Source organism: Carassius carassius, chromosome 13 (assembly GCF_963082965.1).
Source record: "Carassius carassius chromosome 13, fCarCar2.1, whole genome shotgun sequence".
NCBI lineage: Eukaryota > Metazoa > Chordata > Actinopteri > Cypriniformes > Cyprinidae > Carassius > Carassius carassius.
Window position 1 is genome coordinate 886,950 of NC_081767.1, and position 27,124 is coordinate 914,073.

The 27,124-nt window shown below is 34.8% G+C and overlaps 1 protein-coding gene across 1 annotated transcript in view; it reads left to right on the plus strand.

The window, feature by feature from the left end:
- cd276 (CD276 molecule) overlaps nt 1-27,124 on the plus strand; it is a 74,251-nt gene that overhangs the window by 31,200 nt on the left and 15,927 nt on the right. Inside the window, exons 4-6 of the mRNA XM_059564314.1 lie at nt 8,135-8,269; nt 10,463-10,516; nt 15,253-15,290. Coding sequence (XP_059420297.1) covers nt 8,135-8,269; nt 10,463-10,516; nt 15,253-15,275 — 212 coding nt within the window. The 3' untranslated portion in view covers nt 15,276-15,290. The remainder of the gene's footprint in view (nt 1-8,134; nt 8,270-10,462; nt 10,517-15,252; nt 15,291-27,124) is intronic.

Sequence of the window (27,124 nt, forward strand, 5' to 3'; positions counted from 1 at the left end):
CAAACACACTCTGTAAATAAATACATTTTACTGATAAAAGGCTGTAAAAATGATATGGTAAAACCTGTTCAATTCCATATTGTGTATGTTGAAAAACTGCAATAATTCTAATTGGATGAAATAGTAAAAAACTGTTAGCGCTACAGTTTCTGGAAAGTTAAAAAGATAAAATATATAAGTATCCATGGAAAAAGAAAATCACTGTAAATTATAAGATGACTGTTTTCTTCTTCCTTTCCAAAAAACTGTATTGTACAGTATTTCACTGTAAAATTTCATGAAATGCCCCGTTCAATTTATTAATTTATTTCATTTTACAGTTTTTGGGAACTTGCAGTTAACCAGTGAAAAGTCTTGTACTGTAGCATTTTTTACCATTAAACATTTTTCTCACATTGTTCAGTTTCTACAGTATAATATATATATATATATATTTATTATTTTTAAATATACATATATTAATATATAAAGGTCACACTCAAAATCTAGAAATATTACAAATTAGAAATAAATTAAGTTCTGGGGCTGTCCTTTTTTAAATCAGAAAATCAGGGTGATTCCTAGTTTTTTACTTACAAAAATCATAAATGTGGCAGTATATCACAGTACAGTTGGTAAGCAATTTACAATTTTACTAGAATAATTTTTTTCTATAAAATTATTTTGTGTAAATGTATTATTATTATTATTATTAAAATATGTATACAAACAAAAAAATAAATATTAAATATTAAAAGTAATATTATTAATAATAAATAATTAAATAAATACATTGAAATCAAATTCAGATTTGAGAATCAAACGGTCTAGTTTAAATGATGAGAAGCTACAAGCGCTGAAGTCTTATAGCAGCTTCCTGAGCAGACGAGTGTGTGTTATTGATTGAATGATGTGATGGATAATCAATAATCAGTCTTCCTCAGAGCAGAAGAGCTGCACTGTGTCTGCTCTCTTCACTCCTCAGACTGATCGACATAAGATTATTATTTTATTTATTATCATATTATTAGAATTTTCTCGCACTCTGAAATTAGTTTAGTGTCAATTAAGCAGTTAATTTTCCTCAGCACTTCTCATTACTGTAATACAAAAAACAGTAATGGTATTTAAACTGTAAATAATAAATACATAGTAGTAGTGATTGCTGTACTGCCTATAATTTTTGCTGATTTTAATTAAAAACAGTTGTGTTTGTGCAGGATGATTTTCATTGCTGCATTACAGTAACAAGAAGCTAATGAGAAGCATCAAGAAAAATCATCATTTACAATAATCACAATTACAGTTGGATGCATTACAGTACTGAGAAATAGAGCCGAGTGTGTTTCATGTGCCATGAGAGTAATTCCCTAAACATTTGCTATATGTGAAATAAAATATAATGTATAGCAAATATTACAAATAATAATAACTATATATAACTTTCTCAGCTGAAGTTTGTCTGAAAATGAGCGAGAGAAATCGATCGGATCTGAATGTGAGCGGCGTGGGAGAGATGTGCTGTCAGTCTCTCGAGGGACGGGTGACTGTCTTCCCTCCATCCGCACCGCATCCACTCACTCGCTCTAATGAGCGCCGCCCTGTGCTTGCTTTGAAGCGTTCGCACGCACGCACTTAATTAGCTGTCCTGCTCCGCTTCACGCGCTCTTACTTGCCCTTCATCCTTCAGTTTTTTTTTACCTTGAAATGAGAGAAAACTGTCTAGGAAGAGGCCAGACTACACAGTTTTACAATCAACTAGTTTTGGTGTCGTCTGATTGATTAGTCAGTCGTAAGAAAGCCTTGTTTAATAACTATTGAGTAACAGCCAAAATCACGCATCTATTAAAAATAGCACTGTCTGAATGCATTACACAGCTTTTCCACAGACAAATATTCAACAAATTAACACATTTTATACATTTATTGCATATCTATTCAGCAAATTAATTTAATATTTATTTATTTTATATTATTTTGTTTTATAATACAAAAAGTGAGCTGTGAATGCCAAAGTGGTTCGTCAAAATGGTTTGTCCTCTGGGACTTTCTCTGCAATAAGTGAACTTTGGATAAAATACGTCACTCTGGGTAAAATACAATGACAACTTTTTGCTAGAAGGTGCTAAACTGGTTTACCTCACCACTAGTTTTATCATCCTGTATCTCTCTCACAAGCTCAACAGTGCCACCAATGCAGAAGTTGCATCTCTAACCTTCTTAGAAGTACTTGTAAAACAGACTTTTCTTCACTGAAAGGGCAAGATATCTGCGGAAAACTCCAGGAGCATTTAGCGGGAAGGACACTGCCATCCGAACACAGTAACAAACTCATCGTCCTTCTCACGCGATCGATAACACGGCTCTTAATACATCCAGACAAACGTCTGACATATTCAGCAGAGCAGCGCTGCATTAGTTAAGTGAGTAAACCAACAGGCCAATAAAAGACCCTAGGGCTAGTGAAAGATGCCACATTAAAACGAGAAAAATCATCATCCATAGCACTGGCAGACACTGAGAATCAACGAAAGCTAGGGTTTTGTGTTGGACAGGAAGATCAACTAGTCGTCCAACTAACTGATAAGTGAGATTAACAAAAAATAGTTGTTTCCATAATCTTAAAAGTATGTTCAAGTGCACTTCACAGTGTTTTGCAGTACCTAGATGGAGTTTTTCAGCTTCAGTCTTATCTGTTTCTAGTGTGATGTTTAAGGAACCAGAAGCGCTGTCGAGGTTTAAAGCATGAGTGTCTCTCCTGAAAGCTAATAAGACAGCCATTCATTTTCTCCGCTATAAAGTCATTCGATCAAACTCACAGAAAGATGAAGCGTGTCTCTAGACAAATGTGCTGATCTGACAAGACACCTCAGAGATGCATCTGTCCACATCTTCATCTTTTCTCCTCCTCTCGCTCACACAGGTGGTCGCAATACGTTTTATTGAGAAAACAACAGCATGGAAGCAGAAAAAGTGAACAGCTTCCCCTCATTGTGATGAATGCTTAACGTCAGACACGAGCCCAAAGTCATTTATTCAATCCGAATCCCTCTAAAGGGAAGAAATCAAATCGGAGGCCGTCTCGTGTCTTCCTGTTTAGCTAATCCCTGTCCTCTGACATTTCTGGCTCGCCGTCTTGTGATTGCATTTATTGTTATTATTGCTAATCAGAATTCATGGAGATCCCTTAGCGGGCTTGTTGGAGGGGAGCACAATAAATAGACGGATAAATAAAATGAATAATCTCTCAAATGTCAGGGAGCTCTGGGAGGGGCAGATGGCAGGATTTCAGATGTGTTTTGGGAGGCACTTTTGTCTTGTTGTGTTGATGGTGAGGTTTCGTGAAGGGCGATAACACGGACTGACTCAATGGTTCTCAACCCAGATTCACCAGAAAAATGTGCCTCTACTTACATTTTTGTAATGTACCTATACATACAACTCACTGCATTTCAGCTGAAATAAACACTAGTGGCAGTAAAACACCCGACAGCTTTTGCTTCTTTTCATACAAATGATGATTACTGGGCAATTGATCAATTAACGAAGACCTATTTTTGTGCAGGTCCAAACTCATCCTAGTCTTGGATGGTCTGAGTGTGAGCACATTTCCATTATTGGCTGAACTATTTCTTTAATTGTGAACACTATTGGTTCTTGTGTGTCACATGGCAATTAGAAAAGTGCAACCAGAAACCCTGAGAGGGGAAGATTATCATTGTCTGAGATCTCCTTTGGTGTTTCCTTGCAGAAAGAACATAATATGGCATTGACTAGGAGGTGAATAAATGATGACAGAATTTGGGTCCGTCAGTCTCCCGGGTCTTGTACTCGGCTGTGTTTGTGTCGCTCCTCCTGCTCAGCACATGGCTCGTCTGAGGCTTGTCTCGGCTCTTTCTTCTCCTCGTGGCCTCAGTATTGTATCGCTGTGACTCTCTCCGCGGCGGGAACAAGGAGCGCGCGCTAGCTTTGATCAGCGGTATCGGGAGAGGTTAGGCTGGGAGGTGTTTCAGCTCTATTCCAGGAGATGAAAGCAGAGCAACAGTAGAAGTTCACTCAGAAGTGAAGCTGGTCTGTTCGCTCTGGTCATGAGTGGAGGGGCGGAGCCTGGAACTCCCGCGGTTGCCATGGGAGACGCATCGTTCAGAAACCAGCGTTAATAGATTCTCATAAAATACTGTACCGTTCATTTGCTCCCTAAAGTGAGTTTATAACCATAACCTATACCGGTTTCAATTTCAAAATGTGTGTGTGTGTGTGTGTGTGTGTGTACATATGCGTTAGATGATGACTTTCGGCAATGTGTAGGATCTTGCTGTTGTCTTGTGCCTTGTAAACTGTTTAATTTATTTTATATAAATTACATTTATTTTTATATTTAATTAATTTATTTTATTTTTTATTTTGTTCTATATTATTTTATTATTATTTTTTAATTATCTTTTTATTTATATATATATATATATATATATATATAGAGAGAGAGAGAGAGAGAGAGCTCTGTCGCTGTAATAAATCAATTTGTAATACGATACAATAGTTTTATATTGTAACATCATTTTAACATTTTATTTAATTTTGTTTGTTTTTAATTACATTTATTTTATTTGTTTTGGTTTTATTAAATATGTGGTTAAATTTATTTATTCAATTTTTTTTATTTAAGTTAATTTAATAAAATTCTATTCTATTCTATTCTATTCCCTGTTTGTCCTAGTGGCATTAGTTTGGCCATTGTTGAAAATCACAGAAGTTCACATAATAGACTCAATAGAGTGGTTATTTATTGTAGCATAATTTTTGACTTTTTTGCAAGTTTATAATGTTTTCAATCATCTCTGAGCTTGATATTTTACAATCCTTATAGAGCAGTAAAATATAAAAAACTACTTTGGTAAGGGAGTGATGGTCATTTCTGCAGCACTGGAGCATGATGCTGGGAATGTAAGCGATAGAAACCGAATCCGGACTCTTGAGGAAGTGTTGGAGGTGAGAGCAACTGAGAACGAGAGCAGGAGAGAAAGAGATGAATAAGGGCTTCTAGAGGAAGATGATGGGTGATGAGAGACCTCTGGGATATATCTATAACAGAGGGAAACAAAATCACATCATCAAACAATAGTAAGAGAGAAATATGAGCCTACAGGCCTTGAGGGACAACAGCGCTGAAATGCTGGACCTTCACAACATTAATCTTCATCAGCCCACCTTCAGCAGGAGAGAGAATACAGTTATATGGATTAGACAGGGATTCACAGGAGGAAAAACTAAAGTAAAGCATCACGTGTGTGCGCTTACAGAAACACCAGAGGATCTCATTAATAATTATGACGGACGGTCTTAACAGAGGCGATCAAACGTCCTCTCTGTTGTTTAATTGGTGTGTTATGTGTGTTATATAGAGTTCATCTGAATCAAGGAACTGTTGGTCTATGTACGTATTTATTTATTTAATTTGTTTCATTTTGTTTTCATTTCATTTATCTCATTTTATGTATTTTTAATTGCGATTTTATATATATTTATATATAAAAAAAAATTCCCTTTAATTTCACCTGTTTGTTCCAGTGACAGTCATAGAAGATGACTCGGTTATTTCGCTTTGTTTTATTTCATTATATTTTATTACATGATTATTATTATTTTTATTTAATGTCATTTTAATTTATTTTATTTGTTGTTGTTATTTTATTTAGTTTTGCCTTATTTTATTTGTAATTCCATTTTTTATTTAATTTTATGTATATAATTTAAATAACATTTTTCATTTTATGTTATTAGATTTGTTATTTTATTTGCATCCTAGCTGTCATAGAAAATCATAGATGCTTATATAATTCTTCTACCTACAATTTGAGACATTAACATGCCTGTGAGGCCCAATATAAAATACTATAATATAATATAATATAATATAATATAATATAATATAATATAATATAATATAATATAATATAATATAATATAATATATGATGAGATATGATATGATATGATTAGTCAGTGCTTTGGTTTTTCACACGGTGCTCAAATCATCCGATTTAGCCCTACTTTTTCGTTATCCGTACAGTTGTGTAATTTCCTGAGCATCTGCACGGCGTCTGAATCAAACTCTGAATGACGAGACTGCTTGGTCTCTGAATGGAGGAGCACATCACACTTTCATCTCGTGCAGCTCGCCTGGCCCAAAAAAAGAGCAATAAATAGCCATGAATTGAATCCGCGGTCCTGTTAACCTTTTTAAACACACAGAGAGTGTAATTCTGTCAGTGTCCACACTCTCTCTTCAGCAGCTTTCTCTGCACTTCTGCAGATGATAACAGATCTTCATCTCTGGGGCCGCATCAATACATCGATGTACATCCTCGTCAGATCATCTCTGTCTGTGTGTTACCGGGGGAAATAAAGCCAGATTTCTCCGTGCTTTGCTTTGTTATTGACTTTTTTGAAACCTAGCATGTTTGAGCTGATACTTACATGGACAGCACTCAGAGACATTAATAAACCACCAGCTAGCATTGATTTCTAAGCGTACACAATTACTGCCCGTCACATTTGTGTCCAGTCTACCTTTATCTTTTGGCTGCGACGATATATATATATATTTTAAACGCTCATTATTTTCACAGACGCCCACCTAGAAGTTCAAGAGCCAAGAGTGGAGTGTTTTCAGCATTAGAGTCTTTTGTTAGTTTTTCGTATTGTTTGTTTTTTATTATATTATTTTATTTGAATCTCATTCATTGTAATTATTTTTGTCTTATTTATTTTATTTCTGATAATTTTTTATTACTATTTTAAGCATTTCTATTTCATTATTTTGTTACTTTATTTTATTTTGCCCTTTTTTTATTATTTCATTATATTTTTTGTTTAATTTAATTGTAATTTATTTTGTCCTTTTATTTTATTATTTTATTTTATTTATTTTATACTTATTTTGTTTAATTCAGTTTAATTTGCAATTAATTTTATTTTGTCTTATTGTTTGTTTTTATTTTATTCTATGTTGTTTTATATGTATTTCATTCATTTTAATTAGTTTTTGTCTTATTCTTTCATTATTTTATTTTATTATTTTATTCTCTTACTTGCTTTTTTTTTATTTAATTAATTTATATTTATTTGTTGTACTATTTTCATGTTATTTCTGTTTATTTATTACTTTTTTTAATGTTTATTTTGTTATTTTATTACCCATTTTGTCCTTTTTATTATGTCTTATTTTTATTGTTTTGTTCAATTTACTGTATTTTAAATGTTTGTTTTCTTTATTTTTTATTTCATTGCCTGCTGTAGAACCCCCTTGAACATCGTATAAGGTTACATATTATTATAAATTTAAAGAATATAATTAATTTAATTCATTTATTCATTCAGTTCTTTACTTTATTTAATCTTTTTCAGTTTTTTTTTTTTTTTGGTATCTGACTTACAAAATACTAAATATACTGAAAAAAAAAATACTTATTTACTTTTTTTTTTTTTCAATTTTCATTCATTGCCAATTGCCTGTAAAAAACAACAACAACAACAACTAAGTACCAGATTGAATTAAAAGTGAAATTCTCTGCTAAAAACACTAACGTAATATTTATAGGCTCCAGATTAAAAAAAAAATGTTATTATAAGAATAAAGATGATTATTTCTACATTGTAAAATGTATTTTCCAAGTTTTACTGTTTTACATTCACTTCATTGTATTGTTTATTAAATAACTAAAAAAGCACTGTCGTTAATGTACCATGATTACAGCAGTCGTCTGTTGAAAGAGTGCGTGTCGTTTATTTCACACTAAATAATGAGAATAATGTGAGATTTGTGCTGGAGTTAAAAGCTGCTAAAACACTGTAATTGCTGTTGATGAATGATGAAGAGGAGCTCTGATCATTTTCTGCTCAGTTCTGTCAAATGTGAACCACGATGGCTTTAAATCTCCATTAAATGGCTGTGATCACCTGTTTTCTCCAGAGTAGCTATCTACTTGTAATATTTGATTGGTAATGCAGTCTGTGACATTGATGTTGCTAGGACTTGATACTGGATTGATAGAGAAATAAATGGCATGACGTGCATACAGCATACAGTTACAGTAGCGTCTGTGGTTGTGCTTGATGATGAAGATCTGTGTGTGTGTGTGTGTGTGTGTGTGCAGCTCCGGCTCTGGGCTTTCCTCCGCTGGCGCTGTGGCTGACCGTGGCTCTGGCCGTGTGTTTGCTGGCTCTGCTGGTGGCTCTGACCGTCGTCTGTCGCAGGAAGATCAGAGAGAGCTGTGAGGAGATGAGAGCAGGTGAGGAACACATCAGCATCTCATGCTGTCGTATTATTATATGTCTGTGATTTCATATTAAACCACTAAACCAGCTGCGGCTGGTCGCTGTAAACTCCAATTAATAATATTATTTTAAAACAAATTTACGTAATTTAAAATAATAAATCAATCATATTACAAGATTAGCAATAAATAATGAAATATAAAAATAATAAATTAAATATATAACAGTAAATTTAAAATAAATAATAAAAACAATTTTAAATATGAATCAAAGAGATAATGTCAGCTTAATAGAAAGTGCATATTTTTCCAGTATTTATTTATTTGTATGTTTGTTTTATATTTATCATTAGACACACATTTACTTATTTTACATAAAATATATAATATTTAATTTATATATATATATATATATATATATATATATATATATATAATATATTTACAAAATGTATTTGTGTAATAAAAAAATTATAAACCATAATTTAAATTAATATTAAAATATTAATGGTAAATAATGTATTTTAAAAATAATACATATATTAATAAATAATAGTAAATGGAAAATAAATATAAAAAAAAGTTGAATAAAAATAGAATAAATGTATGAATATATATATATATATATATATATATATATATATATATAGTATTGGAACATAAATAAATATCTAAATATGATTTTATATAAATTATTTACAATTTTTTTTTTAGCAAAATCATGAGATTGCTCACAAATGGTTAAACAGCCATAGTTTGTCTCTTTTTAGCTGCATCATCCATCAGTGCTATAATGATGAGTATAAAAAAGACATCATGTCAGCTTAATAGAAAGTAAATATCTTCCAGAAGCTTTTATTTATTTATTTTACACATAAAAGTGTACATATGTGCTTTGATTTTAGGAGGGAGGTCTCTCTCGAGGGAATAATAATCATGTCTGGTGGTCTGTGGCATCTGTAATAATGAGCAAACTCTCACGCTGCTCACAGTTTGTAGTTTTTCTGCGAGTCCAGTTCTCTCTCCTCCTGAAGTTCATTAGCGCAGCCAGATAATTAGTCTCGCTGCGTAACTAGGAGCGCAGAACCTGGAGGTTGAAATGACTGATGTGTGGAGGCTTCAGCGGTCGTGCATTGCTCTGATCTGTGTGTGGAGCAGGAGACATTTAAATAAAGGTCATTGCAGCGCTGCACGGGACCCCTGGGCTTTTAAAATACATCTGCATCTGCAAGACAGAGACTGAGAGAAAGAGTGAATATCTGGCAGAAGAACCACAGCCAACAGTGGAATGAAATGAAATAAAGTAAATAAAGCAGCTCTTTCTCCAGAAATAAGATCAGTCTCCAGGCTTCTGAGCTGACGTTTGGCACTTTAACTGGACTGTAATTAGACTTTTTCACGTCTGGATCTTACTTGAGAACATGTGATCAGCTTTTAGTCAGTTCCCCGTGGCTAAAGCTGCAGAAATGCTTAACAGATTAGCTTAATATAGATTTTTTTTTTTTGCTTGGTTTATTGGAACATTAATTATTTAATTAATTGCATGTAAATAGTAAACAGATAAATATAAATATTTATATATAATTATGTAAAATAGTTACAGTTAGATATAAATATAAATATTTGTATAATTATGTAAATAAATTATTTATTTAATTTAATAGTTTAAATAATACGCATTATATATATATATATTTTTTGTAAACATGAACAAATATAAATATTTGTAATTATATAACTAGATCCAATAAAATAATTTAATAAAATAATTCAATTGAATAGTTTAAATAATAGGCACCATAAATATTTGTGTAATTATACAAATAGATTAAAATAAAATTCCTTTAAAATAAATAATTACACTTAATAGTTTAAATAATATTTGCTATATATAAAGAAAAAACACATAATACAGAAAAATATATATTTAAAAAAGCGAATTATTAATAAAAAGTGTAATAAAATGTCATACTAAAATAACACTGGGTGACACATGTTGCATAGCACATTTGCATTTTCCATAAACTTCATATAAAAAATATGTTGATCTTGTTATAATTGTATTTTTATTGGCTATTGATCTTTTCACATGGATTTCCTTGTTAGCAAATCGAGACCTTTTCAGATCTTCCTGAACTGTGTCTGTGATTGCATGTCTGTGTTCGGAGACTGTAAACTCATTCCCTCTCATCCGTTTTCTCTTTACAGAGGAAGAAGCCAAAGAACTTGAGGAAGCCAAAGAATTAGAAGAAGCTATATCAGGTCAGAGACTTTTGTAGAAATGCGTACTTAAGTTACGAATTGAGAAGATTTTTAATGCTTCTGCTCACCTAGGCTGCATTTATTTAATCAAAAACTTTAAAAATTTTGAAATAATATTACAGTTCCAAAGATTTGTTTTCTATGTGAATCTCTGTTAAAGTGTAATTTATTTCTGTGATGTGCAGCTGTATTTTCAGCAGGGCGGGTTGGGGCGCGTCACTAAAATCAAAAAATTGAAAAATCAATTTATGGTGTGTGGAATTTAGTGGTGGAAATTTTTATTATTTCAAGAGATTCGTTGATTTTCAGTTCGTTCACCAAAATGATTCTGCGCTTTGTATCTGCTGATTGCTGATCGAGATTTACATGCTTGGCTCACTGACCCGGTATACTCTCATTCATTTCATTCACGAACGAGCTATGTATCAGTTCATTCAACTCAATGAAAGAGGACCTCTCCTGGACTGAAAACACTGCAGCACTGGCCAAGAAATCACAACAGCGTCTCTACTTCCTCCACAGTCTGAGGAGAGCCAGAGCCCCGGCCCCCATCATGTACACCTTCTACAGAGGCACCATCGAGAGCATCCTGTCGAGCTGCATCACTGTGTGGTATGGCGCCTGCAACGCGTTCTGCTGAAAGACTGAGCAGCTGAGAAGATCATTGGTGTCTCTCTCCCCTCGCTCCAGGACATTTATGGAACCCGTGTCACCCTTAAAGCCCTCTGCATCACAGGTGATCCCACTCACCCATCACACAGCTTCTTCAGTCTGCTGCCATCAGGGAGGAGACAAACAACAAAGTGCTCAACAGAAGACCAGCAGACTAAAGGACAGCTTCATTCATCAGGCTGTCAGGAAGCTGAACTCGCTCCCGAACTTGCCCCCCTGTCTCTCTTCTGCCCCAGTCTCCAATGAACTATGAACCCCCCCCCCCCAGATCTCACATCCCCAGGTCCTTCCACCCCCTTCCCCCCACTAAAATACGATGACATGCACCAGTCACTTTGTGCAGCCTTGGTCTGATCACTACCTTCAGCATGGAACTGACATCATTCTACCACCTCTTCAGTCAGTTAAATAAAATAACTGCTTTGACACTTTAATCTGACTGAATAACTTTTTTTTTTTGCACTACAATCTTTATCTGCACTGTTTGTTCACCTCACTGGTTTGCACTCTATCTGCCATGTGCCGTTTGCCGGCCATCTCTCTCTCTCTCTCCTCAGGTGAAGGCCAGAGTCCAGCTCCCCTGTGGCTTTAATGCCATTCGAGATTCATTTGACTCCTTTAGTCTGATTGAATTGTTCAGCCTGAGCAGCCGTGAGCAGCAGAGTTAATGCTATGAGATTTTAATAAGCAGGCAGGTGAAGAGGGTCAGAGAAAGAGAGGAGAGAAAGGCTGAGGGCAGAGACGCAGAGACAGATGTGTGTGTGTGTCTGCGTGCGTGCGTGTGTGTGTGTGATGTGCTCTCATGAATATCTCACATGTGACGCGTGTCAGATGACGTGTTGACAGGCTGGGAATCCCTCATTTCCACTCTTAATGAGTAATTATAACACTCCGCTGATGAATGTTTTCAGGTGTTTCAACTTGGGCACACAGAGATTCACTGAGAGTTGCTGTTTGTTGTAGATGCATGGTCCTTTTTTTTTTCTTCTTTTTTTTTCATAAACAATGCAACAGATGTCCTTATTTAATTGCAAAATATAAAAGCAAGTTGTTGGCATGCAAACTTTTGGCATTTTGTAAACATTGTTCCCACATCCAACCTGGTAAAACCCTGTAAAAAAAAAAAAAAAGATACAAGCCATTATAGTTAATAATAAAAAAAAATAACAAAAAATTACTTGAAATTAAAAACATAAAAAACATTTTTTTATTTTAACTGTCCGGGTTTGTTGCATCAGAAACACTTTTTAGCTACAGTTTGCGGCTGCTTAAGCAGTGTTACGGACCTGCAACCAAACACATCATTGTGTGAAACACTTTGTAGGGTTTCTTCATTTTCACAGGCTGTTCCACCCTCACCATCTGCTGCTTTCTCTTCAACAAACTGAAGATTGTCCTGATCTGGGCATGCGTACAGTAGTGTCTGCTCACTGACACAGTCTTCACTCTCACAGCCTCACTCAAGGCTGAATCTGAAAGATGGATGGCTTTTATCACAGAGCTGTTAAAGATTAAAACCCAAAGGCTTAGCATGCTATTCTTGCCTCTTAGAGTCAATGGATAAAAGTCATTTAATCACATTTATTGACTGTTTCAGTTTGGGGTGAGAAATATTCATTAAATTTAATCATTCAAGGAAGGATTTACAATTATTAAAATGTAAACTAAACTGGAGCACAAAGCCAGTCATAAGTGTACATTTTTCAAATTTGAGATTTATACATCATCTGAAAGCTGAATCTTTCCATTGACATATGGTTTGTTAGGAGGATAATATTTAAAAATCTGTAATCTGAGGGAGCCAAAAAATCTAAATATTGAGAAAATCATCTTTAAAGTTGTTCAAATGAACGTCTTAGCAATGCATATTTCTATATATTTACGATAGGATTTTTTTTTTTTTTTTTTTTACAAAATATCTTCATGGAACATGATCTTTACTTAATATCCTGATTTTTGGCATAAAAGAAAAGTGGATAATTTTGACCACTACAATGCATTTTTAGCTATTGCTACAAATATACCCCAGAGACTGAAGACTGCTCTTGTAACAATAAAAAAAAAAAAAAAAAAAAAATATCTTTTCACAATGATAGTCACTAAAATTAAAAAAAGATAAATATAAGCAACAAAAACTAATAAGAAATGGAAAAAAAGAAAAGAAAATAGAAACGTATGAACATTTAAAAAAAGAAAACCAAATAAAATAATAAAAGCTCACAACAAACATTCAAACAAACTTAAAATTAAAAATAGATAAAAATTCAAATGAAAGCAGTCAATTTTTATTAAAAATATTAACAAAAACTATAATAATACATTGATGATGCTAAAAAAGCAGTTCTAAGCAGATTTTTGACTTTTGCATGACCAATGTTTATGAAGACAAAAAGCCATTTCTAAGGATTAAAATATGACGTTATAAAACATTATATCTACTTATTCATTGTTAATATTTTAAATACTATACTGTATAATAATACATGATAAAATGTTTTTAATATATTATACTTATATTAAAGGTATAACCAGGATTACATTAGTATTGTAGTGTTTGTGGTAATTTATGAACAAACACAGCTGATATTATTCTGAATGCATTGTAATCCATCATTTACACCTTTACTTGGTGCATTATATATGAAGTCATGCGGAGTGTTACGAAACTTCAATTGTGTGAAAGACTTGCTGCTGTAAATAACTCTGATCAGTTCTGCACACACGCACACACACGCGCACGCACACACACGCGCACACACACACACAGACTCACACACACACACACACACACACACACACACACACAGCCTCACATTACATTCTTTTCAGCTGCTGTTCCTCCCTCGTACAAACATATGAGCAGAACATTCAGAAGCGCAGTCGCCTTGTATCCGAATACATACAATCATTATCTACAGATGAGTGAATGTAGATCATCTCTTAAACCATGACCCGGTTCATGTAGCGGTGTGTAAAAACATATATGAAACCTATTGAAAATGGGACAATATCTTGCCCATACAAATTTGTATATTTCTGTATGTGTAATACATTTTTTGGACATATGTCATGTTCATGTATCCATCCTAAAAAAGTAAATATAAAAGACATGTATAAAAAAAATATACAAAAACATAGAGAAAAATACAGGTCATTTTAATAAGGTTTGCATATATAAATAAAATTATTAATATTTAAATAATAAATGTATTGTTGCTACATAAAACATTTAAATAAATCTTGCACATGTACTTTTCCAAGCCATGATTATTATTGATATTAACTTATTATATATTAATATTTTTTGTTTAGTTTAAGATGAATTAATAAAAGTCAATAAAATAAATAAAAATAATAAGTCAGTAAAATAAAACTGTAAAGAAATAAAAACTATATAGAAAATAACCTAATAACATGAGCAAAACACACAAAATAATAAAAAAACTTTACCTAAAACTAAAAAAATATATATAAAAAATAATAAAGTCATAAATCAGTGATTCTAAAATAACACTTTTCAAAGCGTTCAGACTCTTATAGTATGAGTTTTGCATGGCCGATGTTTATAAAGACAGAAGAGTATATACGTAACACACATTATTCTCTCCCGCTGTTATTTTTATTTATGTATTTTTTCTCCATTGACGTCATCGTTATAGATTTGTTCATGCCAATCATGCCGTGTCTGTCTGACATGGGATTGCAACCCTTGGCAACTGAGCTGAGCTGAGCACCCCAGGGATCTCCATTCATCCGGCTCTGTGTGCCCGTGTGTTCGTGTTTACATGTATTGAGCTGTGTTGCTTGCTCACAGTTAAATGTCATATTCTGTGGCACCTCTACAAAACAGCAGCTGAAAGCACAGGTCTTGTGTTTGAGTGTTGGGCAGGTTGTAATGATGTTGGGTGTGTAGACTGCAGTTTGCTCTCTGGGGAGCATGAGCCTGAGTTGGTTGTTACTAGCTCAGACCAGCTCAATACTGCTTTTTTACTTGCCTGGAGTTCTTTACCTCTTCTTTTTTCCACGTCCTTAAAGAAAACTATTTTCTTCTCTTTTTGTTTCAGCTGCAACACCTCTAAAGAGCTAAAGTTGGACACCACGGGTAAGGCTCATTCAGCTTTGGCCAAGATATTCTGCTGTTTTACTGGTATATCTACTACTGTTTTTATTTCTGTATTTAACAAATTGTCTTATTTTTATTTAGTTACTTTTGAAAATGTGTTATTTCTTATTGCACTTTCTCTTTATTTAAAAAAAAAAAGTGTTGAGCAAAATTCAGAGTTTATCAAAATGTTTGCAGGTTTTACCAAAACATTAGAATATTCTGGCAAATTATAAATCCTAACAACATGGTCCATTCATTTGATTATTAATGTATTATTGTAGGAATGATATATATATATATATACACATAAATGTGTGTGTGTGTGTGTGTGTGTGTGTGTGTGTGTGTGTGTGCGTGTGTGTGTATGTGTAATGTCAAAGAATCTGGAAATGGCCCATATTATGTGCAAATATGGTTATGGAGAATTTATTCTGAAAAAATTAATTAAAAAAAAATAATTATATATATATATATAATTGTATAAATATATAAGTAAAATATATAAGTAAATCAGTGCACTTAAAATGTAAAATATTTATGAATAATTTATCATGTAAATTTACAAACACACATTATGTATGTACAGTATTATTCATATTTTTATAGGTTTGATACTTCAGAGATTATGGAAATGCTCCATATGTTGTGTGTCATAGGTAAATCATACGGATAAATGAAAGTAATTCCTACAAATTCTTAGTTTTTTTTTAATTCAGCTTAAATTCACAATTCTGTATCCTGCTGCCTCAATTGAAATTCAGGAAGTGAATCTGTCATTAAATGCCATTTTAAGTTAAATTCTGAATGGCACACAATCCTGTCTGTGACAAGCATTTTTGAGCAGCATGCTCTACAGCTTTCTCCATTTTAATAAAGCGTCATTATCTTTATGCTGTGAAGGATGTTCCGAAGTTCCCATAGTCTTGACATTCTGCTACAAATAATATCCACTAGGTCACTGGTTGCCATGACAAATTCATTTCAGTGTCAAGACATTAAAGTGGCCTGGTGGACTCTCCTCTGTCCTACCATGCTAAGCCTGATTACGGCTAATCACCAGCCCTTTGAATCATTACAAAGTCAGACACAGGTGCAAATGTATAGGGACAAGGTTGCAGGAAAAAAATCTATTTGAAAAAGAGTGGGAGTTATCGAGACAACAGGGAGAGAACAGCCTGTTGCTAAGACAAGGAAATTAAACAGCATAGTTTGCTTTCCCAGACATGTAGGAGGCAAACTGACACTCAGACATCAACAAGTCACACTATATTTAACTGCCACTCTCATGTCTTAATTACAGTGTAAAGAATAAGCGAATCCGTCTCTCGTGAGAAATTGGCATTGCGTTTTTAATGTCTAGGGACATTAGTTTGTGTTCTGACAAAATCACAAATATTGTTTATATCACAGAAAATTAAGTAGATATGTCCAAAATATTTAAAGTAACCAGGTTTGCTGAGATTAGGAATATTGCATTAATATTATCATCACGGCTAGATGGTGTTTTCCAAACTCAACACAACAGTCTTTGTTTTGTTGTTCACTGTGCTGAGGAGGAAGACTGACCCAGTGCCCCTGGTGATGTCCAGTGTGCCCAAGGCAACCTGCACTGCTTTGTTTCCAGATCTGTGTTTTTTTGCACTAGGCTATTTTTGAAAATTGCATCATGAACTCTTGTAAAAGGCCTGAGGGCTTCCCTAGTTTCATAACATCATCCTTCTCTGCTGTTCTTCTGAGAACTGTGGGTCAGATTCATAGAAATTAGATGTTCTTGAATTGCAAGTGCTGTTTGGTTGGTAAGGAGTCTTTGTTGTGCATCATATAAGAATGAGTCTTTATTCAGGGGGAAATATGTAGATGAATAAGGGAATAGTCTTTTTCTAGAAAGGATTTACAGTGGTGTCTGTGCTGTTGGTAAATGTGTGAGTACATTTTTCTAAATCATGTTTGCGTGCAGAATTAACATCTTTTTGATATGATAAAAGGCTAATTTAGTTATTGATCTGATGTGACAACTTAAACTAAGATTTTTAAAAACAAGAGAGGTCCAAGTATCGAGCTCTGGGGGTCTCCACATGTTATACAATAGATGTCCATTTAGATTCATAATTGTCTGTTTATATGTTTTATCCCCTAAATATGACTAATTTAATGAGACGAGGACCATCTTAGACAATCATATCCAGTTTTTCCAGTCAGTCCTGATGCATATTGTGGTTTACAATGTAAAAGGAGCATGAAGATCTAATAAAAACAGCCACTTGTATCTTTCATGAAACTGTTCTTAGGAAAAATATACAAATCTATATTTTGGGGGAAATATGTAGATATAGTGATGAACTTTGTGGCCAGCAAAAGTGTTTATTTTATTTTTTATTTGTATTCCCTTAGAATGAGCTGCAGCTATCTAATGGTCTTTTTTTGAGGGGAATATTGTTGATGAGTTGTAGTACAGGTGGCCCTGCTGGTAAAGAGTGTATGAATTAACTTTTCTAAAGCTTGTTTCCATGCAGAATTAATATGTTCTTGATATGATAAATACTGGACCAAATATTTTTTTAAAACAGGAGAGGTCCAAGGATTGAGCTCGGTGGGTCTCCACATGGTGGTCCATTTAGATTCATAATTGCCTGTTTATATGTTATAACCCCTAAATCAGCTGAGGATCATCTTAGAGAGTCCTGTCCAGTTTTCCAGGCTGTCTAGTTGCATATTATGGTTGTCGGTGTCAAAAGCAGCAAGAAGATCAAATAAAAACCAGCATTGGTAGTTTCTTGAATTAATTTTGGCAAATGACATTTTGTGTTTACGAGTGCCATCACTGGGCTGTGATCTGAACAAAAAACAGATGGGAAATTGTCCAAGTAGCCATTTGAGTTTAGGAATTTGTTGTGCTGATTGAAAACCGCATTCTCAATGATCTTGCCTATTAAGGGGAGATTTGAAATAGGTCTTGTATTTTTTTTTTATTAGTACAGAGTTATCCAGATGGCTCTTTTTTTAGGAGCAACTAAAAACTGCAGTATTCAAGACAAAGGAATGAAGCCTGAAAGGAGCCATTTACTATTTTTAATAGGTCAGTTATTGGAAAGTTAAACACATTTTCAGAGAAGGATGTGGGCAGCAAGAAAGCAGGACAACAGTTTAAAAATCATGCAGTGTTTTGTAAGAAATTGCCTCAAAACGAGACAGTGTCTAAATTATTATGTTGTTGTTGTTGTGGGGGCCGTATAACCCCAGTGCTACATGAGGACATGCTGATCTCTATTCTAATATAAATGATTTGGTAAGTGAAAAACAATGCTAACTCATTGCATATGCTGTCAGATAGCGATTATAGGCAACCTTAGTTTAGAGGGTTAGTTAACCTGTCAACAGTAGCAAATAAAGTGCAGCTATTGCAAATATTCCTGTTAATAATTTTTAAAAAAAGGTGTTTCTAGCAGTGCATAGTTTCATAAGCATGAAGACCGTCTTTGTCTCAATAGTTTCATTTTTTTTCATGTTTTATACTTCTTTTGTATTTCTCAGAAAAGCTTTATACTTTCCTAACATTACTGGGGTATCATAGCTTGAAATTTAAATCAAATTAAAGTATTGCTTATTATATCCTGTACAGTACATAGATGGAATCTGTATATATACAGTATATACTAGACTAGATATATACTGTGCAAAGATAGACACAACAGTAGATATACCCATAATGAAATCAGTTTTAAATGAGGTTTACTTATTCCATTTACATTAGGAGTACATGACTCATTTTCATACTCGTATTTATATAAATAAGTATACATTTAATTTAAAGATGTATGGGAATTTCTAACTCATTTGACATTGATTTTTAGTGTTCTAACATCATCCAACCAAGTTTGTTTAATTTATTAAACCAATTTTTTCTTTAATTTGCTCCACCAAATTAAAATGTCAGAATAACTCAAATTTAATTTGTATAAAAAAACACTTTTATTTATGTAACTTATGTAAATGGGTGGAAAAGTTTTTAGGATAATAAAGTTCTTTGAACATTTTTAAATAGTTTGCTTGTATTCACTTTTATTTTATTTTTTGTAATTTTTTTTTAAAGCAGATCTAATTTATAAAAGATAAAATGTCAGAGATTAGATTACAGCAATTAGAATAATTTGCACTGATCAATTGTGCACAATAAAAGCAGGGATGTGCATTAGAAAGTAGAATGCATTCATTTTGATTTAATGTTGATTTTAAAAGTGCTGACTTTACTGTATCTGTGTTTGGCCCCCAAGGAGTCTCAGACTGACGTCTAATCGGGAGCAGATTAGATACATGTGCTGTACGCCTTGAGTCGGCCCTAGTCGTTCTATCACTTATCAAAACACAAAAAGAGGATTGCCACAGGCACATTGGGTTTCTGCTTGTTTTGCAAACATTTGTGAATGTCAGTGCTATTGTAGCGGGGACCTGACACACATGGCTGAGAGCTGTTATCAGTTATCAGTCGAGCAGCGAGCGCAATAGCTCTCCAGTTTTCAGATGATCCTGTGAGAACGCCCTCTACAGACTGTTGATGGAAAGCTTTTGTGATGCTTTCCAGGTGCATCATGTCCACATTTCTTTCTTTTTTGTTTTTGCACAATAGCATCATGACTGCGACTCGATGAAGGCTGAGCTCTTTTTAGTCATTTTAGCTGCGAGATCCTCCATAGACACGATTTCTAGTTGACTCAACTAACTCAACTAACTTTAACAATAACTGTATTTCAAAATATTTTCAAAATTTGCTCTTTTATAACTTTTTCAACATCACAAGAACATTATATGATGGCAAGTCCTACATTAAGTGTCATGTTACAGCTTTAAAAACAGATTTTGTCTCATTCTCTCATTCAAGTCAACAGTATTTCTTCTTTGTAATCTCAGTCATTCTCTGGATGTCTTTTACCCTATTTACATTTACATTTTTTTACATTTAATCATTTAGCAGACGCTTTTATCCAAAGCGACTTACAAATGAGAACAATAGAAGCAGTCAGGTCAACAAGAGAACAACAACAGTATACAAGTGCCATGACAAGTCTCAGTTAGTCTAGTATAGAACGCATAGGTAGTTTTTTTTTTTTTTTTTAATTAAAAGACAAGAAAAGGAAAAGTGCTAGTGTTAGTTGGTTAAGTGCAGGCGAAAAAGATGAGTCTTTAACTGTTTCTTGAAAATGAGTAAAGACTCAGCTGTACGAATTGAGATTGGGAGGTCATTCCACCAGCTGGGGACAGTCCAGGAAAAGGTCCTTGAGAGTGATTTTGAACTTCTTTGGGATGGTACCACAAGGCGTCGATCACTTGCAGAGCGCAAACTTCTGGAGGGCACATAAGATTTAACCAATGAGTTTAGGTAAGTTGGTGCCGTGCCAGTGGTCGTCTTGTACGCTAGCATCAGTACCTTGAATTTGATGTGAGCAGCTACTGGTAGCCAGTGTAACCTGATGAGGAGCGGAGTAACGTGAGCTTTCTTTGGCTCATTGAAGACAACCCTCGCTGCTGCATTCTGGATCAATTGCAGAGGCTTGACAGTACATGCAGGAAGGCCCGCCAGGAGAGCATTACAATAGTCCAGTCTGGAGAGAACAAGAGCTTGGACAAGAAGTTGGGTTGCTTGCTCTGACAGGAAGGGTCTAATCTTCCTAATGTTGTATAAGGCAAACCTGCAGGACCGGGTAGTTGTAGCAATGTGGTCTGTGAAGCTTAACTGATGATCCATCACAACGCCTAGGTTTCTAGCTGTCCTCGAAGGAGTAATGGTTGATGAGCCCAGCTGTATAGAGAAGTTGTGATGAAGCAATGGGTTAGCTGGAATCACCAGGAGTTCTGTCTTCGTAAAGTTAAGCTGAAGGTGATGGTCATTCATCCAGCTAGAGATGTCACTCAGACAGGCTGAAATGCGAGCAGCTACCGTCGGGTCATCTGGTTGGAATGAGAGGTAGAGTTGGGTGTCATCAGCGTAGCAGTGATAAGAAAAGCCATGCTTCTGAATGACAGATCCTAATGATGTCATGTAGATTGAGAAGAGAAGTGGTCCAAGTACTGAGCCTTGAGGAACCCCAGTAGCAAGGTGATGTGACTTTGAAACATCACCCCTCCAAGACACACTGAAGGATCTGTCAGAGAGGTAGGACTTAACCCACAGGAGTGCTGTTCCAGAGATGCCCATCTTTCTGAGGGTGGACAGGAGAATCTGGTGATTAACAGTGTCAAAAGCAGCAGAAAGGTCAAGTAAGTTGAGTACCGAGGATTTTGAAGCTGCTCTTGCTAGTCGCAGGGCTTCAGTAACCGAGAGCAGAGCCATCTCAGTTGAGTGGCCACTATTTAAATTCAGAGATGCAATACAGTCTTCACTCATACTGCAGAATAAAAATGAATGCAGCCCCCAAAGAAAATGCTATATTGCCATATTTTTGTGTTTTTTTTTTCTTCTGTACCCTTCAATCTGAGGACTCCCTATCAGAAACACACACAGCCTCCTTTGAAGCTGGCGAGACCAGGGGCAATTGTAACATTTTTATATAAATATATTTTCACAACTTGCATACTATGACAAAAACATGCATGTGTACCAAAAGTAACTGAAACATAAATATACTTACAACGAGAATGACAGACAGATGGGTGGATGGACAGATAGACGAATAGAATGATAGATTGACAGATGGACACAGGGTTCCCGCGGGGTCTTAAAAAGCCTTAAAAACATTGAATTTATTAATTTTGAAATAATACCTAAAAAAGTCTTGAATTTTGATGTATTAAAAATTGTGCTGTATGTAACTTCTATGTATTGTAATTTTCCTCAAAAGTTTCATTTGTCAACCACGATTATTTTGATTAAATGACTTAAAAAGACTTGAATTAAACTTGAAGAAACCTGTAGGAACCCTGTGGACAGGAGGACCGATAGAGAGATAAATGGGCAGACAGATGGACAGATATTCTATCTAGACAGATAGACGGGCTGACAGACATAGAATGACAGATAGATGGGTGGATCGACAGATAAAATGATAGATGAATAAGATGGAGGAACAGATAGAATTGTAGACAGATGGATGGTCGGACAGACAGAATGATAGACGGATGAATGGATGGACGGACAGACAGATAAAATGATAGACAGATGAACGGGTGAAAAGAAGGATGGATAGAATGATAGATGGACAGGCGGACAGACAGATAGAATGACAGACAGATGGGTGGATGGACAGCTAAAATGATAGTTGGATACAAGGATGGACAGACGGATAGAATGGTAGACAGATAGATGGGGAGACAGAAAGAAGGACGGACAGATAGAATGATAGATGGTTGAATGGACGGACAGCTGGATTAACGGATAGACAGACGGGCAGAAAGATGGACAGATAGAATGACAGACAGCCGGATGGATGGATGGCAAACAGGTAGAACAATAGATGGATGGACAGACAAAGTGACTGAGAGATATACGGGTGGACGGACAGACAGATAAAATGATAAATGGATGAAAGGGCAGACAGAAGGATAGATAGAATTATAGACATATGGACAGGTGGACGGACAGACCGATAGAATGACAGACAGACAGAAAGATAAAATGATAAACAGATGGACAGAAGGAAGGACAGATAGAATGATAGATGGATGGACAGGCAGACTGAAAGATAGAATGACAGACAGCCGGATGGATGGATGGATGGATGGATGAATGGATGGATGGGTGGATGGACGGACAGACAGAATGACTGACAGATGGACGGGACGGACAGAATTACAGATAGAACTATAGACAGATGGACAGGTGGACGGATGGACAGGTAGAATGATACACAGATAGGCAGAGAATGATAAACAGATGAACAGGTGGATGGAAGGATGAACAGATAGAATGACGGAATGAGACAGATGGATGGACGGACAGATAGAATGACTTACATATGACGGGTGGACGGACGGACTGATAGAATGACAGACAGATGGACAGATAGAATGATAGACAGATGGACGGGTTGACAGATGGACAGATGAAATGATAGACAGATGGACGGTAGATGGAAGGATGGACCAATAGAATGACAGAATGATAGATGGATGGACGGACAGATAGAATGACTGACAGGTGGACAGACAGATGGGAGGATGGACAGATAAAATGATAGACGGATGAATGGACGGACAGACGGACAAACAGATAGACAGACAGGCAGACATATGGACAAATAAAATGATAGACAGATGGATGGGTGGACGGACGGAGAGATTGAATGGCAGACAGATGGACGGGTAGATGGAAGGATGGACAGATAGAATGACAGAATGATAGATGGATGGACGAACAGATAGAATGACTGACAGATGGAATGGTGGACAGACAGATGGGTGGATGGACAGATGGACGAACAGATAGACAGACAGGCAGACAGATAGAATGACAGATAGCTGGATGGATGGATGGATGGATGGACGGACAGACAGAATGACTGACAGATGGACGGGATGACGGAAAGACAGATAAAATGATAGATGAATGAAGGGGCGGACAGAATAACAGATAGAACTATAGACAGATGGACAGGTGGACGGATGTACAGATAGAATGATAGACAGATGGACAGAAGGATGGACAGATAGAATGACAGAATGATAGACAGATGGACGGACGGACAGATAAAATAATAGATGGATGAACAGGAAGACAGGAGAACAGAAAGAATTATAGACATGGACTGATGGACAGATATAATGACAGTCAGATCGATGGAGGGACAGACAGACAGATAGAATGATAGACAGATGGATAGACAGACAGACGGAATGATAAAACAGACAGGTGGATGGACAGACAGATAGAATGATAGAAAGATGGATGGATGGACAGAAAAACAGATAGAATGACAGACGGATAGATGGATAGACAGAATGATAAGACAAACAGGTGGACGGACGGACAGATAGAATGACAGATGGATGGATGAACAGACACAATGTAAAAAATGATTGTGATCTTAACAGTAAAAGACTGTAAAAATGCTACAGTAAAAAGCTGTTAATTGGTTATCAGTAAGTTTCCATACTATATACAGTGAATAACTGTACGTTAAAATTACAGTTTTTGGAAGTGAAAAAGAAAAAGTCATTGTTGAATTTAAAGTGAAAAACTGTTAATTGACACTCCCAGAATTCCCTGCATGACACTTCATATTTAATGTTTTTTCATTGAAATAACTGTTTCTTCTTAGTTTTTTTCTTATCAGTTGTGTACATTAGGGTTTCATCTTTCATATAAAGTTGTTAAATTAATGTTTATTGCATTGTTTCAGTATCATGTGTGTTACCATGATGGTGTTTAGTGTTTGTGTGAATGACACCGCTTGTGGAAGAGCTGTTAGTGATGAGCTTTGATTCATCATGTTACTTTCTCATCACCACCAGTTTTTGGTGGTTATTAGTGCATTACAATGGTTCAAAACAGATATTAGTACTTCAATTTGTTGGTTTCTTAACATTAGATCAGTTAGTGAAACACAGTATTTTATTGTGAATTTAAGTTAAGTCTGTAAAACCTAAAATGTTGCTACCATATTTTTGCTACCATACCATATTTTACCATATTTTTCAACCACAGCTGCCGGTATTTTACCGTAAATGTCACAGATTTTTTTATTACAGTGCAGAATGATAAGACAGACAGGTGGAGGATGGATAGATAAAATGATAGACAGATGGACGGAGGGAACTCATGGGACTCTGATTGGGACACTGTAAATCATTCAGCTTATAGATTGAAGGTACTTACTGGAAAACCGTGGAAAGGTCACAAAGCAAGACGAGTGGAGATCTATGGTGAAAACTTACAAAGATCAATAACTGAAAAAACAAAAAAGACACATTAGTGATTTCATCCTTTAATTTACACTCAAACAGAATCCTAGACACTAAATTAGTTTGCAAATATAGTATATAAAAAGTAAAAATTCAAGTGCATTGCTATATATTTCCTTAAGAAAAAAAAATGTATATACTGATTTGCATCTCAAGAAACATTATTATCAATTTCGAGAGTTGTACTGCTTCATATTTTTTTGTAGAAATCGTGATGCGCTACTATTCAAAAATTTGGGGTAAGAAAAAAATGCTTTTATTCATCAAGAACGCATTAATTTGTTTAAAAGTAACAGTAAAGACATTTATAATGTGAAAACGATAAATGCTCTTATGAACTTTCTATTTATCTGTGAATCCTGAAAGAATATATAATGTATCACGGTTTCCACAAAAATATTGGGCAGCACAATTGTTCTCAATATTGATGATTATCAGAAATGTTTGTTTCTTATATTTTGTCGTGAAATTACATTTACATGAAGGGTGATCACATTTATGTTCAAAATACCTATTAGTTTACTTGAACGGTAATCTACAAGTAACAGTTTAATCGTCTGGATGAAGTCACACTGAATGAATGAAAGTGTGTTTGTGTGTGTGGCATCTGAAATATGCATATCACAGATAGTGTGAGTACTGTAAGCTGTTAAAATGAGTGCCAGGAAGACACCTCTTTATGCTTTACACAGCGTGAAACAGGCCTACATTAGGTAGCGTGATCGTACGTTGTTCCAAACATAGCAGAGATCTTTATTGCCAAGCACCGTGAGTCTAAGAAATACATCAAAGTCTAATCTAAAAAACAACCAGCTCCCTCTAGCAGTTCAGAAAACAGATGATGATTGGAAGAAGGGAGGCCGAGAGGATGAGGAGGAGAAAGAGAGATGTAATTGCAGTCGCACACACCCAGAGCCTTTACTGAAATAGCCTTGCAATTTTCAAGACAAGTAATGCAGTGGTCTAAGCATTTCCTCAAGCCCTCTTTTTTAATCTCAAGTCATTTACTCTCATGTTGACTTTTAGTTTTGGCTCTATGATGACCGTAGACTTAAAGTCCACTGAAACTTTCACTGCATTTGCATCCCGATCATCATCAGCTGCATCGTCGGTGATCAATTCTTTCTAAAACTTTTACCATAATGCAGCATGCAGAAGATCTGATTTCACTTGTGATACAGTATCACAGGAGATTTTCCTCTTCTACCTCTTTGATATTCAGATACTGATATTTTCTTATTAATGCATGCGTCTTTTATTGTGTATATACATACATTCATTTCCTCATGTACTCTCACTGCAGTTTTGTACAGTTCATTCATATTTCTTGTCTTTTTTTCTATAAGGTCATGTTATTTGAACAGCTAATCAAGCTATTTTATATATAAAAAAAAATCAGTGATTCATGAAGCATTGGCTGCATCTGAATCCAAATGCTGCTGATGTGATTATAGACACATTTATTATTTAGAGATATTTTAGAGTTTATTATAAAGTTATAATAGATCATGGGTTCCCAAACTTTTTGATGAACACACTTAATGAACCACTAATGAGGAAGCAATTTATTTATTTAAATATTAAAGCAGCTGTATACCCATTTAAAATTAGAAAAAGAGATGATAAAAATAGCAAGTGTATATATATATATATATATATATATATATATGATTTCTGAATTTACCATTATGAGAGTTTCAGTTAGCTTTCTAAAAATAAGCATTTCCTTGAATATTCTAGACCTAAGAGTAATAATTAATTAATTAATTAATTAAGCAAATACAAAATCAACCAGATTAATTCTTTGTCAACAGGATGTTGTAAAAGCATTCAATCTGGGCATGGCTTGATGCCTTCCTGTCTTCATTCTTCATGTTTTGGACATTGTCATGACCTTTGTGGTCTGATCGTAGTCCCATTCCTCTCCCATTATATTTGTT